This window comes from Mobula birostris, chromosome 12 (genome assembly GCF_030028105.1).
Source record: "Mobula birostris isolate sMobBir1 chromosome 12, sMobBir1.hap1, whole genome shotgun sequence".
Lineage (NCBI taxonomy): Eukaryota > Metazoa > Chordata > Chondrichthyes > Myliobatiformes > Myliobatidae > Mobula > Mobula birostris.
Window position 1 is genome coordinate 22,364,645 of NC_092381.1, and position 12,907 is coordinate 22,377,551.

Genomic DNA, 12,907 nt, shown 5'->3' on the forward strand with positions numbered 1-12,907 from the left:
CAATACTAAACTAGGCGTGACAACCCACCTCAGAGTACTGAAATGTTATGTTTATCCAGTTATGTTATATGGCTCAGGATGTTGGACAATATCTAGTAACATGAGGAAATGAATTGAAACAACAGAGATGTGGTTTTTGAGGAGGATGCAAAGAATATCATGGATGAAACAAATATCTAATGAGGATGTCATGAAAAGAGCAAGCACAAAAAGAGAAATAATGTATGAGATCATGAAAAGGCAACGTAACTTCATTGGACATGTGATTAGGAAAGAGGAGTTAGAGTGCACAGTAATTATGGGAAAGATTGAAGGGAAGAAAGCAAGAGGATGACAAAGACAAATGATGATGGAGACAGCAGCCAGAGAACTGGAAATGAATATCAATGAGTTGATCCACTTGACCCGAAGCAGGAGTGTGTGGGCCATGGCAGTCAAAGCTCAAACTGGGCACGGCACCTGATGATGATAATGATGATTCCCAGATCCTTGTGTCCTGCTACACTCAATGCCCTACCGTTCACCGTGCAAGTCCTACCCTGGTTTATCTTCCCAAAGTGCAATACCTCACACTGGTCTGCATTAAATTCTATCTACCATTTTTTCAGCCCATTTTTCCAGCTGGTCCAGATTCTTCTGCAAGCTTTGACAGCCTTCCTCGCTGTCCTCTGTGCCTCCAATCTTGGTGTCATCCACAAATTCACTAATCCATTTACTAATTACCTAGATCGCTGATGTAGATGATAAACAACAATGGAGCCAGCGTCAATCCCTGCAGCACACCTCTAGTCACAGGTCTCCAGTCAGATGGCAACCGTCTACAACCACTCTCTGACTTCTTCTGTGAAACCAATGTCTAATCCAATTTACTACCTCATCCTGAATGCCAAGTGAATGGACTTTCTTGACCAACAACCAATGCGGGATGTTGACAAAAGCCTTGTTAATATCCATGTATGTAACACCCACTGCCTTGCCTTAAACTTTCCTGGCAACATCCTTAAAAAACGAGGAAGATTAGTTAGACATGACTTAACACACACAAAGCCATGTTGACTATCTGTAATCAGTCCCCTGTCTCTCCATATACCTATATACCTGGTCCCTTAGAATATCTTCCAATAACTTAGTCATTACTGATGTTAGGCTCACTGGCCTATAACTTCCTGCCTTATTCTTAGAGCCTTTCTTAAACAATGGAACAACATTAGCTATCCCTCAATCCTCCAATGCCTCACCCGTGGCTTAAGGACGTAAGGTGGCGCCAATGACCAATGGTGATATCCTACAGACAGCTCACGAAACTACTTGATACCCTTCTTCTTTTAAATACACTTCTCCTGAACTGATCAACTGCAGCCTGCAATTTCTACTTTAAGAATGTATTTTTGAGGCAATTAAATGATCCGGCACTTTTGCCATCATCTGGGGGATTCAGAGAGGTTGAGATGGTGTGCAGGGGCAGCCATCGATCCCCAATAATGGAGCACAAACCCACAGTCAGCTTCATTACTCCGCCCCGATTAAAACAATTGGCCAAGGTTAACATCGAGAAGGACGAGAGCAGAAAATGAACAGGTGCTCAGTGTTGCACAGTCTGCGTTTGACCAATCTCCCTCTCACTGATGCTGGCGTAAGGCGCAGGAGACTTGGGTCCTACGCCGCAAGGCTCTTTCATGAATGCGGATTTATTTTAGGGGGACTCTGCTTTTAACGTTTAGTGTCCTCAGTGCTGAATGTGCTCATGGCTATGATCTCACTTTTGGGTGACACTGCAGTTCATGGACCATGTGCTTTTGTTTACTTTTTTTTAGAAACTATTTGTGCAATTAGATCAAGGCACTTTGGCATGTATTGGCTCTGTGCACTGTGGCCTGCAGCCATCAAAACAGCGCTTTATTAATTGACTCAGTGGCTGTGGCTTCTGGACCATTTTGGGGACTCTGCAGTTTGATGTTAAAAGCTCTGTTGTTTGCTCGCTTTTTGATGTTCGCATGATTTTTTATTTTTCGCATGTTAGCTGCTTGATGGTCTTTGATGTTGAGGTTTTTCTTTAAAAGGGTTTTACGGTGTTTCTTTTCTTTGTGGTTGCCTGCGGGAAGGCAAATCTCAGGTGTGTATACTGTATACATACTTTGATGCCTTTGAAATACCTCTGCTAGGCCCCCTGCAATTTCTAGACTAGCCTCCCACAATGTCCAAGGGAACAGCTTGTCAAGCTCTGCAGATTTATCTGCCCTAATTTGCCTCAGGACAGCAAACATCTCCTCCTCTAATCTGTACAAGGACCATGATTTCACTACGGATCGCCTCACTTCTATGAACTCTATGTCCATCTCCCAAGTAAATACATATACAAAAAAAATCCATTTAAAATCTCCCCCATCTCCTTCAGCTCCATGCATAGATTGCTGCCATGACCTTCAAGAGGATCAATTTTGTCCTTTGCTAATCTTTTGCTCTTAATATATCTGTAGAAGCCTTTGAGATTCTCCTTCACCTTGGCTGTGAGAGTGATCTCATGCCCTCTTCTCTTGCATTTCTTATACTCAAGTACTTCATTTGTTCCTTCCTGCCTATACCTGCTATGTATGTCCTTCTTCTTAAGTGGATCTCAATACATTTCAAAACCAAAGTTCCCCAAACCCATTATTCCTGCCTTTTAGTCAGACAGGGATGTACAAACTCTGTACTCTCAAACGTTCACTTTTGAAAGCCTTACATTTACAAAGCACACCTTTGCCAGAAAGCAAGCTGTCCCAATCCACACATCAGATCTTTTTTGATACCATCAAAACAAAAATCTGCCTTTCTCCATTTAGAATCTCAACCAGAGGACCAGACCAATATACTTATCTATAATTATCTTGAAACTACTCCCCAGGTTTCTGAAAGAAGTAGCTGAAGAGATTGTCGAGTTATTAGTAATAATCTTTCATGAATCACTAGATTCTGGGGTGGTTCCAGTAACTGGAAAATTGAGTACTGGATGCAGTGTTCCTCTACACAATCTTCTGTGACCTGCCCTGAATTATTCTCCAGCAGGAGATCTAATATCATGTTCTCTCTAGTTGGGACCTCTATATATGGATTAAGGAAACTTTCCTGAACACAGGAAAGGACACAAGGGACTGAGTAAATTATGATACACAGCCTCTTCTCTCATGGACTGCCTGCTACCTGCTATGTTAAAGTTGAATCTGAATAAAACTCAGGAGACCAACTTCTTATAGTTACAACAGTTTATTGCACACCCTCCTGCAGGAGTTTGAGACCCAGTTGTCAGAGGGAAGGCACGCAAGTACTGCCACCATCCAACAAGTGGGCCCCCCTCTCCAGTTACAGCCATATATTTATACATAGCAAGCCCCATACATTACTTAGCAAGATGTCATTTGAACTGATACGCCCACCAAGTCTGTTGGTGAGAAACTTAGTTACAGATAAGACAGTCCACTAGATCAAGGCTTAATTACAGATGGATGTGCTGTCCAGTCCTTATCAGTTATTCCCTTTGCTAGGCCCTGACTTAATTACAGATGGATGTTCATTTGTCCTTATTGGTGAGTCCTCCTCTCCCTACTCAAACGACGGTACTGTGTACAATGTTATTAAACTCTCAATATCTCTCTGCAAACCAAGGGAGAACTAGTATAAGCCAGTTTTAGCTAACTGCTGAAGCCAGAGTTCTTATTCAGTCCCAATTATTCTTTTAGCCAGAGAATACATAGGTTCAAAATGATTTTTTTTATATATCCTCAATTCCTCAGCTGTCTCAGGAAAGCAAAGTTCAAAGTAAATTTATTATCAAAGTACATACAGTGCCTATAAAAAGGTAAGCATCACCCTTGGAAATTTTCATGTTTTACTGTTTTACAACATTGAATCACAATGGATTGAACTTGGCTTTTTGACACTGATCAACATAAAAATACTCTTGTGTCAAAGCGAAAACAAATCTCTACAAAGTGATCTAAATTAAACACAAAGATTAAAACACAAAATAATTGACTGCATAAGTGTTCACTCCCTTCAAATCAGTACTTACTAGATGCACCTTTGGCAGCAATTACAGGCTTGAGTCTGTGTGGATAGGTCTCTATCAGCTTTGCACACCTGGATGCTGCAATTTTCCCCCCATACTTCTCTACAATCTGTCAGATTGCATGAGTGAAAAGCCCATTTAAAGTCCAGCCACAAATTCTCAATTGGATTCAGGTCTGGACTCTGACTTGGCCAGTCCAGGACACTAACTTTGTTGTTTTTAAGTCATTCCTTTTTAAGCGCTGGGTTTATGCTAGGGGTCATTATCTTGCTGGAAAACAAATTGTCTCCCAAGTCGCAGTTCTCTTGCAGATTGCATTAGGATTTCCTCCAGGTTTTCCCTGTATTTTGCTGCATTCACTTACCCTCTGCCTTCACAAGCCTTCCAAGGCCTGCTGCAGTGAAGCACTTCCACGTCATGTTGCAGCCACTACCATGCTTCATGGTAGGGATGGTGTGTTTTTGATGACGTGCAGTGTTTGGCTTACACCAAACATAACGTTTAGTCTGATGGCCAAAAAACTCAATTTTGGTTTCATCAGACCATAAAACCTTTTTCCAGCTGACTTCAGAGTCCCCCACATGCCTTGTGACAAACTCTAGCTGAAATTTCATGTTTTTTTTAAATAACAGTGACTTTCTCTTTGCCACTGTCCCATAAAACTGCGACTGGTGAAGCACCCAGGCAACAGTGTTGTACGCGTGGTCTCTCCCATCTCATCCACTGAAACTTGAAACTCCTCTAGTGTTGTCATAGGTCTCTTGGTGGCCTCCCTCACTAGTCCCCTTCTTGCACAGTCACTCAGTTTTTGTTGACAGCCTGCTCTAGACAGATTAACTTGATTGACTTAACTATACTCCAAAGGATATTCAGTGACTTGGAAATCCATCTCCTGACTTGTGCTTTTCAATAACCTTATTGTGGAGTTGCTTGAAGTGTTCTTTTGTCTTCATGGTGGAGTTTTTGCCAGAATACTGATACTCCAGCAGGTGGGCCTTCCAGATACAGGTGTATTAACACCACTATCAACTGAAACACCTTGACTGCACACAGATCTCCAAAAACAGATCTCAATTTAACTAATTATGTGACTTCTAAAATCAATTGGCTACCCCAGTGATGATTTGTTGTGTCATATTAAGGGAGGGGTAAATACTTATGCATTCAATAATTGAGTTTTAAATTTGTATTTAATTTAGATCACTTTGCAGAGTTTTTTTTCCACTTTGACATAAAAAGAGTTTTTCTGTTGATCAGGGTCAATAAAAGTCAAATTAAATTCACTCTGGTTCAATGTTGTAAAACAATAAAAACATGAGAACTTCCAATGGGGGGAATACTTTTTATAGGCACTCTATATGTCACCATATACAACCCTGAGATTTGTTTTCTTGCTGACATACTCAGCAAATCCAAGAACCATAACAGAATAAATGAAAGACTGCACCCAAAAGGGTGAATTATCGACCAATGTACAAAAGACAAACTGTAAATAGAAAAAACAGTAAATAACCAATAAAAACTAAGAACGTGAGATGAGGAGTCCTTGAAAGCGAGTCTATAGTTTGTGGGGACCATTCAGTGATAGGAAAAGAAGTTAAAGAGTCTGATGGTTGAGGGGGAGTAACTGTACCTGAACCTAGCAGTATTCAGACTTAAAGCTTTTTCTAGCAGCCCAAACAAATTGACAAAAGGAGGCTCCATACAGGTAGAGGCAAGCGTTGGTGAGCTTTTGGCTCAGAAAAAGGGAGTGAGAAGGTGACTGCAGTGATAGGGGATTTGATAGAGGAGTAGACATGAGATTTTGTGGATGTGAAAGAGATGCCTGAATGGCACATTGCCTCCCAGGTGACAGGATTGGGGACATCTTGAATCAGGTCCATGGCATTCTAAACAGGGATGGTAAGAAGACAGGTCTTTGTAAGTATTGGCACCAATGACATAGATAGGAGAAGGGAAGAGGTTCTGAAGACAGAATTTAGGGAGTTAGGTAGAAAGCTGAAAAGCAGTACCTCCAGAGTAGTAATCTCTGGTTTGCTACCTGCACCATGCACCAGTGAGGTTAAGAATAGAATGATTTGACAGATTCTTCAGCATGGCTGAGGAATTGGTACAGAGCTTCAGATGTCTGGATCAATAGAATAAATCTCTTGGAGTGGTGGGGGGCAGGGGGAAAGGTATGGCCCGTACAAAAAGGATTGGATACACGTGAACCCAAGGGGGACCAATATCCTTGTGGGCAGGTTTGCTACAGCTGTTGAGGACAATTTAAACTAATTTGACAGGAGGATGAAAATCAGAGTGATAGTGATTAATGGGAAGTTAGATGATTGGTAAGCTTTTAAAAACCAACAGAAGGCAACTGAAAGAGCCATAAGGAGGGAAAAGATGAAATGAAGGCAGACTAGCCAATAAAATCAAAAGAAGACATCAAAACTTTTTTTGCCCTGATATATAAAGAGTAAAGGAAAGGTGAGATTAGATATCAGATCACTGGAAAATAATGCTAGAGATGTAGTAAAGGAGGATAAGGAAATTATCCTCCATTACTACCTCTTAAAAAGTATTTTGCCTCTATTTTCACTATGGAAGGCACTAGCAGCTTTTCAGAAGTTCAAGAGTATCAGAGGGCAGAAGTGAGTGCAGTTGCTATTACTAGGGAGAAGGAGCTTAGGAAGCCGAAAGGTCTGAAGACACCAGAACCAGATGGGCTACACCCAACCTGATGGACGAGGTGGCTGAAGAAATTGTGGTGGCATTAGTAATGATCCTTTAGGAAGCACTAGATTCTGGGGTGATTCTGGGGTGGTTCTGGAGGTCTGGAAAATTGCAAATGTCACCCCACTCTTCAAGAAGGGACGGAAGCAAAAGACAATAAATTATAGGCCATTTAACAGACAGGATAGACAAAGGAGAATCGGTGCATGTTGTGTACTTGGATTTTCAGAAGGCCTTTGACAAAGTGCTGCACATGAGGCTGCTTAACAAGATAAGAGCCTATGGTATTACAGGAAAGATACTAGCATGGATAGAGTTTTGGCTGATTGGCAAGAGACAAAGAGTGGAAATAAAGGGAGCCTTTTCTGGTCGACTGCCGGTGAGTAGTGGTGTTCTCGGGGATTGGTATTGGGACCACTTCTTTTTATGTAAAATGCCAATGATTTGGATGAGAGAATTGATGACTTCGTGGCCAAGTTTGTGGATGATACGTAGATAGGTGGAGAAAGTGTTGAGAAAGCAGAGAAGCTACAGAAGGATTTAGTAGATTAGGATAATGGGCAAAGAAGTGGATGGTGGAATATAGTGTCAGGAAGTGTTCGGTCATGCACTTTGGTCGAAGAAATAAAAGCACAGACTATTTTCTAAACAGGGAGAAAATTCAAAAATCCAATGTGTACAGAGACTTGAGTCTTTGTGCAGGATTTTCTAAAGAAAGGATGTGCTGACACTGGAAGGGGTTTAGAGAAAGTTCATGAGAATAATTCCAGGAAAGAAAGGGAAGTTTGAGGAGAGTTTGATGGCACTGGGCCTGTACTTGCTGGAATTTAGAAGAATGGGGACGGCGGGAATCTCATTGAAACCTATCGAATGCTAAAAGGCCTAAATACAGTCAATGTGGAGAGGATGTCTGCTATAGTGGGAGAATCTGGGACCAGAGGGCACAGCCTCAGGACAGAGGAGCGTCCATTTAGAACAGAGGTGAGGAGGAATTTCTTTCACCAGGGGGTGGTGAATCTGTGGAGTTCTTTGCCACAGGTGGCTTTGGGAGCCAGGGAGCCAGGTCCTTGGGTGTATTTGAGGCAGAGGTTGATAGGTTCTTTATTAGTCAGGGCGAGAAAGTTTACAGGGAGAAAGCAGGGGAATAGTGTTGAGAGGGAAAATGGATCAGCCATGATGAAATGGCATAGCAGACTCAACGGGCTGAATGATTTAAGCACTGCCTCTGTATCTTATGGCTTTGTAGTTTAGTGATGGGTTTCATGGGGATGATAGTGTTGAAAGCTGAGCTGTAGTCAATGAAGAGCATTCTGACATGTGCATCTTAATTGTCCAGGTGTTCCATTAGATCATAAACTTCATTCAGTTCCAGAGAAGGGCAAATGAGGAGGCATCCGCTGCCGCCTTTCTGTGAAGGTAGGCAAATTGGAGCAGATGCAGGTCACCCCTCAGAAGAAGGAATGAAGTTATGACCAACTTCTTAAAGCACTTCTTCATGATGGATGCACGTGCTAATGGGTGATAAGCACTGAGGCAGGTTACTACATTCTTCTTGGACACCAGTATAAATGATGCCTGTTTGAAGCAGTTGAGTACCTCAGACCATCAAAGCAAAAAAAAAGTTGAATTATTCCAGTTGCCTTCTTCACCATCTGTGTTTCCACTTTCAGGGAACTATATACACATATTCCTTGGTTTCTCTCTTCTGCAGCACTATACATCTTACACCTCAGAAGTATAGAAGCACTTCAGATTATTCTATTCCAAATTAAAACAATTCTGATATACCCAATTCTTTCTCATTAGTAAAATTTCCAGTCTGGGCAAAATCCTTCTTAATCTCTACTCCACCTATTTGAGTCGAATCACATCTTCCTATCTTTCTGAACCATACTTAAAAACTTAATTGTATGCAATTTGAGCATAAACTTCCTGCTCTTATATTCTAGATCTCAACCAATCAAGGACAAGTATTCTGAGTGAATCTTTAAAAGTACCTCAGTAATAGTCCTGCTTCTTTGAGGTTTTGGGAATATACACTATAAATAGATCTTTGTTCTTTCCTACCACTGAACATTCCTCTACTTGATCTGCATTTTCTTATTTCAACTTGTTGTTCTTTTGCAAACAACAATTAATATGATTTTATGGAAAATTATACCCAAAAATGTTTCATGTATCATTTATCTCCTTTCAGGCTGAAAACATCCAATTTGGTTGCAATTTTTAAAATCATTTGACAAGATCAATGCATTGAATCTTCTGGATATTTTTGTGAATAATCCTGTGCATGACAGTTCAAAACTTTTCATCTTTGTTTTCAAAATATGTCCATAACAATCACCCTTCCCTATCGGCGCAACTTCTATCATCCCTACAACTCAAGATATCTGCACTCTTTTGAACATTCCCAAATTTATTGATCACCACTGGCAGCTATGCTTTCAACTTCCCTTCTTTTGGATATTCCGTCGATGACCAACTATGACATCTGCCCCTCAGGAACCTTAGCTAGATTAGTGTCAAATTTTATTTGATTGTGTTCCTGTTAAATGCCTCAAGATTGCTTTTCCTACATTGCAAAATGCATCATATGCAAATAGTTTTTATTAAAGCACAGGATGAAACACAAAAGCATCAAAACATTTACAATGTTAATTTTATGTCATATGGAAAAAGGCAAACAAAGTGGGTAATTCATCTTCTGAAAAATGTGACCATTGACATGATTTGATGGAAATATGCAAAATGGCAAACCTGGAAGACAGAGCCAAAATAAAAGTCCCAAATTTAATTATAAAGACCCCTGATCAAAGAACAGATTGAATTAGTGAAAGTCAAACATGGAACTAACGTTAGTTTGTTCTAGTGATCAATATACATAAAAAAAGGAACTCAGGGGTTACTTTACAAGCGTTAGGGGAGGAAACTGGTTACATTTTTGGGATTGGATTCAAATCCAGTCCCAAGTTAAAGGGGTAAAATTCACGTTGTTCTCTATGCTGTAAGAACATCAACTGAAGCAAGTTTGGACTACATCCATTTGATTCCTGTTTAACAGATGTTCACAGTATGATTTGTTATAAACTGCAAAGTTAAATTAAAAATTTAGAAAAGCTGGTGCTGAAAGTGGAAAAGAAACATTGTTCCACTGGAATACACCTCTGAGTTGGGCGATTGAGGGAACAGAAGAAATAGGGTCATACACCAAGTGCGGTTGCTGCCCCACAAATCCAGTGACCTGGGCTCAATCATGTTCTCCGGTGCATTTGTATGGCACTTACAAGGCTGCACTTCACCCCCACCTTGGATAATCTAACCACTTACCTATACAGACCACTTACCTATAATGCTAATTCCTGTACACAGACCACTGATTAAGCATGTCAAACCATTTCAAAGGGAGACAACGACTTGGACAGAAGTAGCAACCTCAGCATAACAGGACTATTTTGAAAACATTGACCGGAACGTGTTCAGGAAGGAAGCTACTACAAACATCAGATTAACATTGATAACTGGTCATACAAAGAAGTGCATTGAGGTAATCACCATTATCAAATGTGCCTCTGAGGGCAAATCAGAAGTCATGATTGACAGCAGAGGTCCAGGCACTGCTGTGAGATCAGGGTACTACCTTCAGTTTAGGGAATAAGATTTTTCTTAGGTCAGCAAGAGTTCTGCTTTCCTTTATCATCAGGAAGGGAGAAGTGTGATAATTCAAAGAATTTACAGCCACTTCTGTGACACCAGAGACAAGAGATTCATGTGGCAGAGCATTCAAACCATAATGGACTACAAAGTCTATCCTGCATGTCAATAACTGTGACATCTCTCTTCCAGATAGGCTTAATGTCTTTTACTTAGCCATGATGGAATGGCAGAACACTCAGTGGGCTGAATGGCCTAATTCTGGTCCTATGTCTTATGGTCTTGCACATGGTTTGATGCACATAACGATGTGCCAGTAGGGAAGGTCCCACTCTCCCTTCACCCAAGGTGCAAGCACTCTGGCTGCAGCTGATGTGAGGTTTGTACTTTCTGTTAGAAATATTTTCTCCTTATAATAGAAGAACTACACGAGAAAGAAACACACTATCCGAAAGTCAGTATATTTGACAGTGCAGAGCATCACTCCCTTAATGTTGCATTACAGTGCTATGTGGAGCATGACAAATCCACCAGATTACAAGACATTTCTACCAAAACAAATATAGAGAGGTAAACACAGGAGAGTAATGAATGAAGATGTGCATCAGTATACCATTTAGAGAGAGAGAGAAAAAAATCACCACAGAAATCAAACAAGAAGCAAGGTGGGAAAATAAACAAAATTACGAGCTAAACTACTTATTTTTTGTGCAAGAAATTTCCCAAGAGACATTAAAAAAACAAGGGGAAAATCAAATAAAACATTTCTATTTTCCTAACAAAAATCTCTCTGCTTTCCTCTTACTTATATTGGTAAGATTATCGTAAACCAAGTGTTTTAAAATTATGTGCCAATCTATTCACCTGAAGTATGATTAGTACCGTCAATCTTGGGGGAACGGCGCAAGGGAGAGGATTCGATCAATCAGCACAGGAGTCAAGGAATTTACGCTGCGAAACCCCTTCAGGCTGCATGCAGCGTTTTATTCTCAGCCTCCAGTGGTACTAAAGATGGATTTCCTCTTCGTTTGGTTAATTCCATGTCTTAATCAACGACGAAAAATACCGAGCTCACTCGAAAGCTCACATAATAGTCAATTGATTATTGGTTGACCCACTCTTCAGATGAAGGGGTGCAAACCTCTCATGCGTTCCTTAAACACCTAAATCTGAAAGTAAACTGATCATTTCTCATAGATCGGAATGCTCCGCACACCCGACCGATGTTTTGTTTAAATGACATGACAACCATGAAATCCTATACTTCCACCGAACATTTAATAGTTCCAGTGCGTCACTTCCAGAGGGATAAGGAAGGGAAGGATATTGACTGTCCATTTAGTTCCCAAGCACAACTACAAACAATGCCACAAGAGAATCGAACACATTTTGCAAGCAAAGATATAGTCGGCTTGATTCAATTTTACATGGATCACCTTGAACTCTGAAATATGCTTTGCGTTGCAAGAAGTCCCAACTCAGCGTTAGTATTTACAATGCAATTGGATACCCATTGTTTTCTACAGCACAGAAATCAACCTTTGGTGCATACTTTTCGTGATAATAGAGACCGTCCAGACGGCTGGCTTACTTTCTTTAAATCCAACCGAATAAAAGCAAAACATGGAGAGCAACACATTCTGAAAAGAACGTTTATAATATTATAAATGAACAGCACTTCGGATAAAGACGGCGCTGTTGCCGCTCAGACAAAATGCCTGGTGTACACACAGGATAGACATACACACACGCGGCATTGGGTACATACAAAATGCATGAGGTTTACAAAAGCTATTAATAAGAGGCTGTGTGTGGAAGGAAGTGGGCACGACCGGTTTCTTTGCGGGGAGGGGAGGTTGCAGCTGTCCCCGCTCGCGCTGCACCGTGGCCATTCATTCAATGCAGGCTCCGTGCGCGCGGACCGCGGCCGCCTCACGTGACGGCGCCTCGCCGGTCCGGTTCGGTCCGGCCCGGCCGACGACCGTTTTCAAATGAAAACCGCCGGAGGTGCTCGGATCCCGCTCCGCCGCCGCCAACACCCATTCCCGCCTTCCTCCTCATCCACGCAAACTTCCCTCCCGCGTTTCCTTCCCTGCGTTCCGCTTTTCCACGGACCATCCCTCCCGATATAAACCGAGGAGTAACAGGCATCGGCTTCACTGAACATAAACACCGGCTCAAAGCAGACGGCTTCACCCACCTGGATGTAGTAGTGACTGCCGCAGATCTTCCTCAGGGAGGCCCAGGGAAGCAGTCCCCTCGCCATGGCAATGTAAGCACATCTACTCCAGCCGCCCTATTTCATCGCCTCTCTCTGATAGCGTCCGCAGCCACCTAAATAAAGCCCACGCAAATCACCGCCGGTACCCGGCGTGCTCATTAGAAGCTTCATTTGCTTCCTTTGCTGGTTTGCTTTAGAGCTGGAGCTGTCATTTGCTGCTCCGGCGGTTCCGATCACTTTTTCGCGTTTAAAGGCGCACTGCCGTCCAGGCG

At 41.7% G+C, this 12,907-nt stretch overlaps 1 protein-coding gene across 3 annotated transcripts in view; it reads right to left on the reverse strand.

Annotated features, from left to right (window-relative positions):
* Nucleotides 1-12,907, reverse strand: part of LOC140205780 (divergent protein kinase domain 1A-like) — a 60,209-nt gene extending 47,302 nt beyond the window's left edge. For all 3 annotated transcript variants that reach the window (XM_072273445.1, XM_072273443.1, XM_072273442.1), the window contains exon 1: nucleotides 12,615-12,907. In XM_072273445.1, the coding sequence (XP_072129546.1) occupies nucleotides 12,615-12,680 (66 nt within the window). In that variant the 5' untranslated portion in view covers nucleotides 12,681-12,907. The remainder of the gene's footprint in view (nucleotides 1-12,614) is intronic.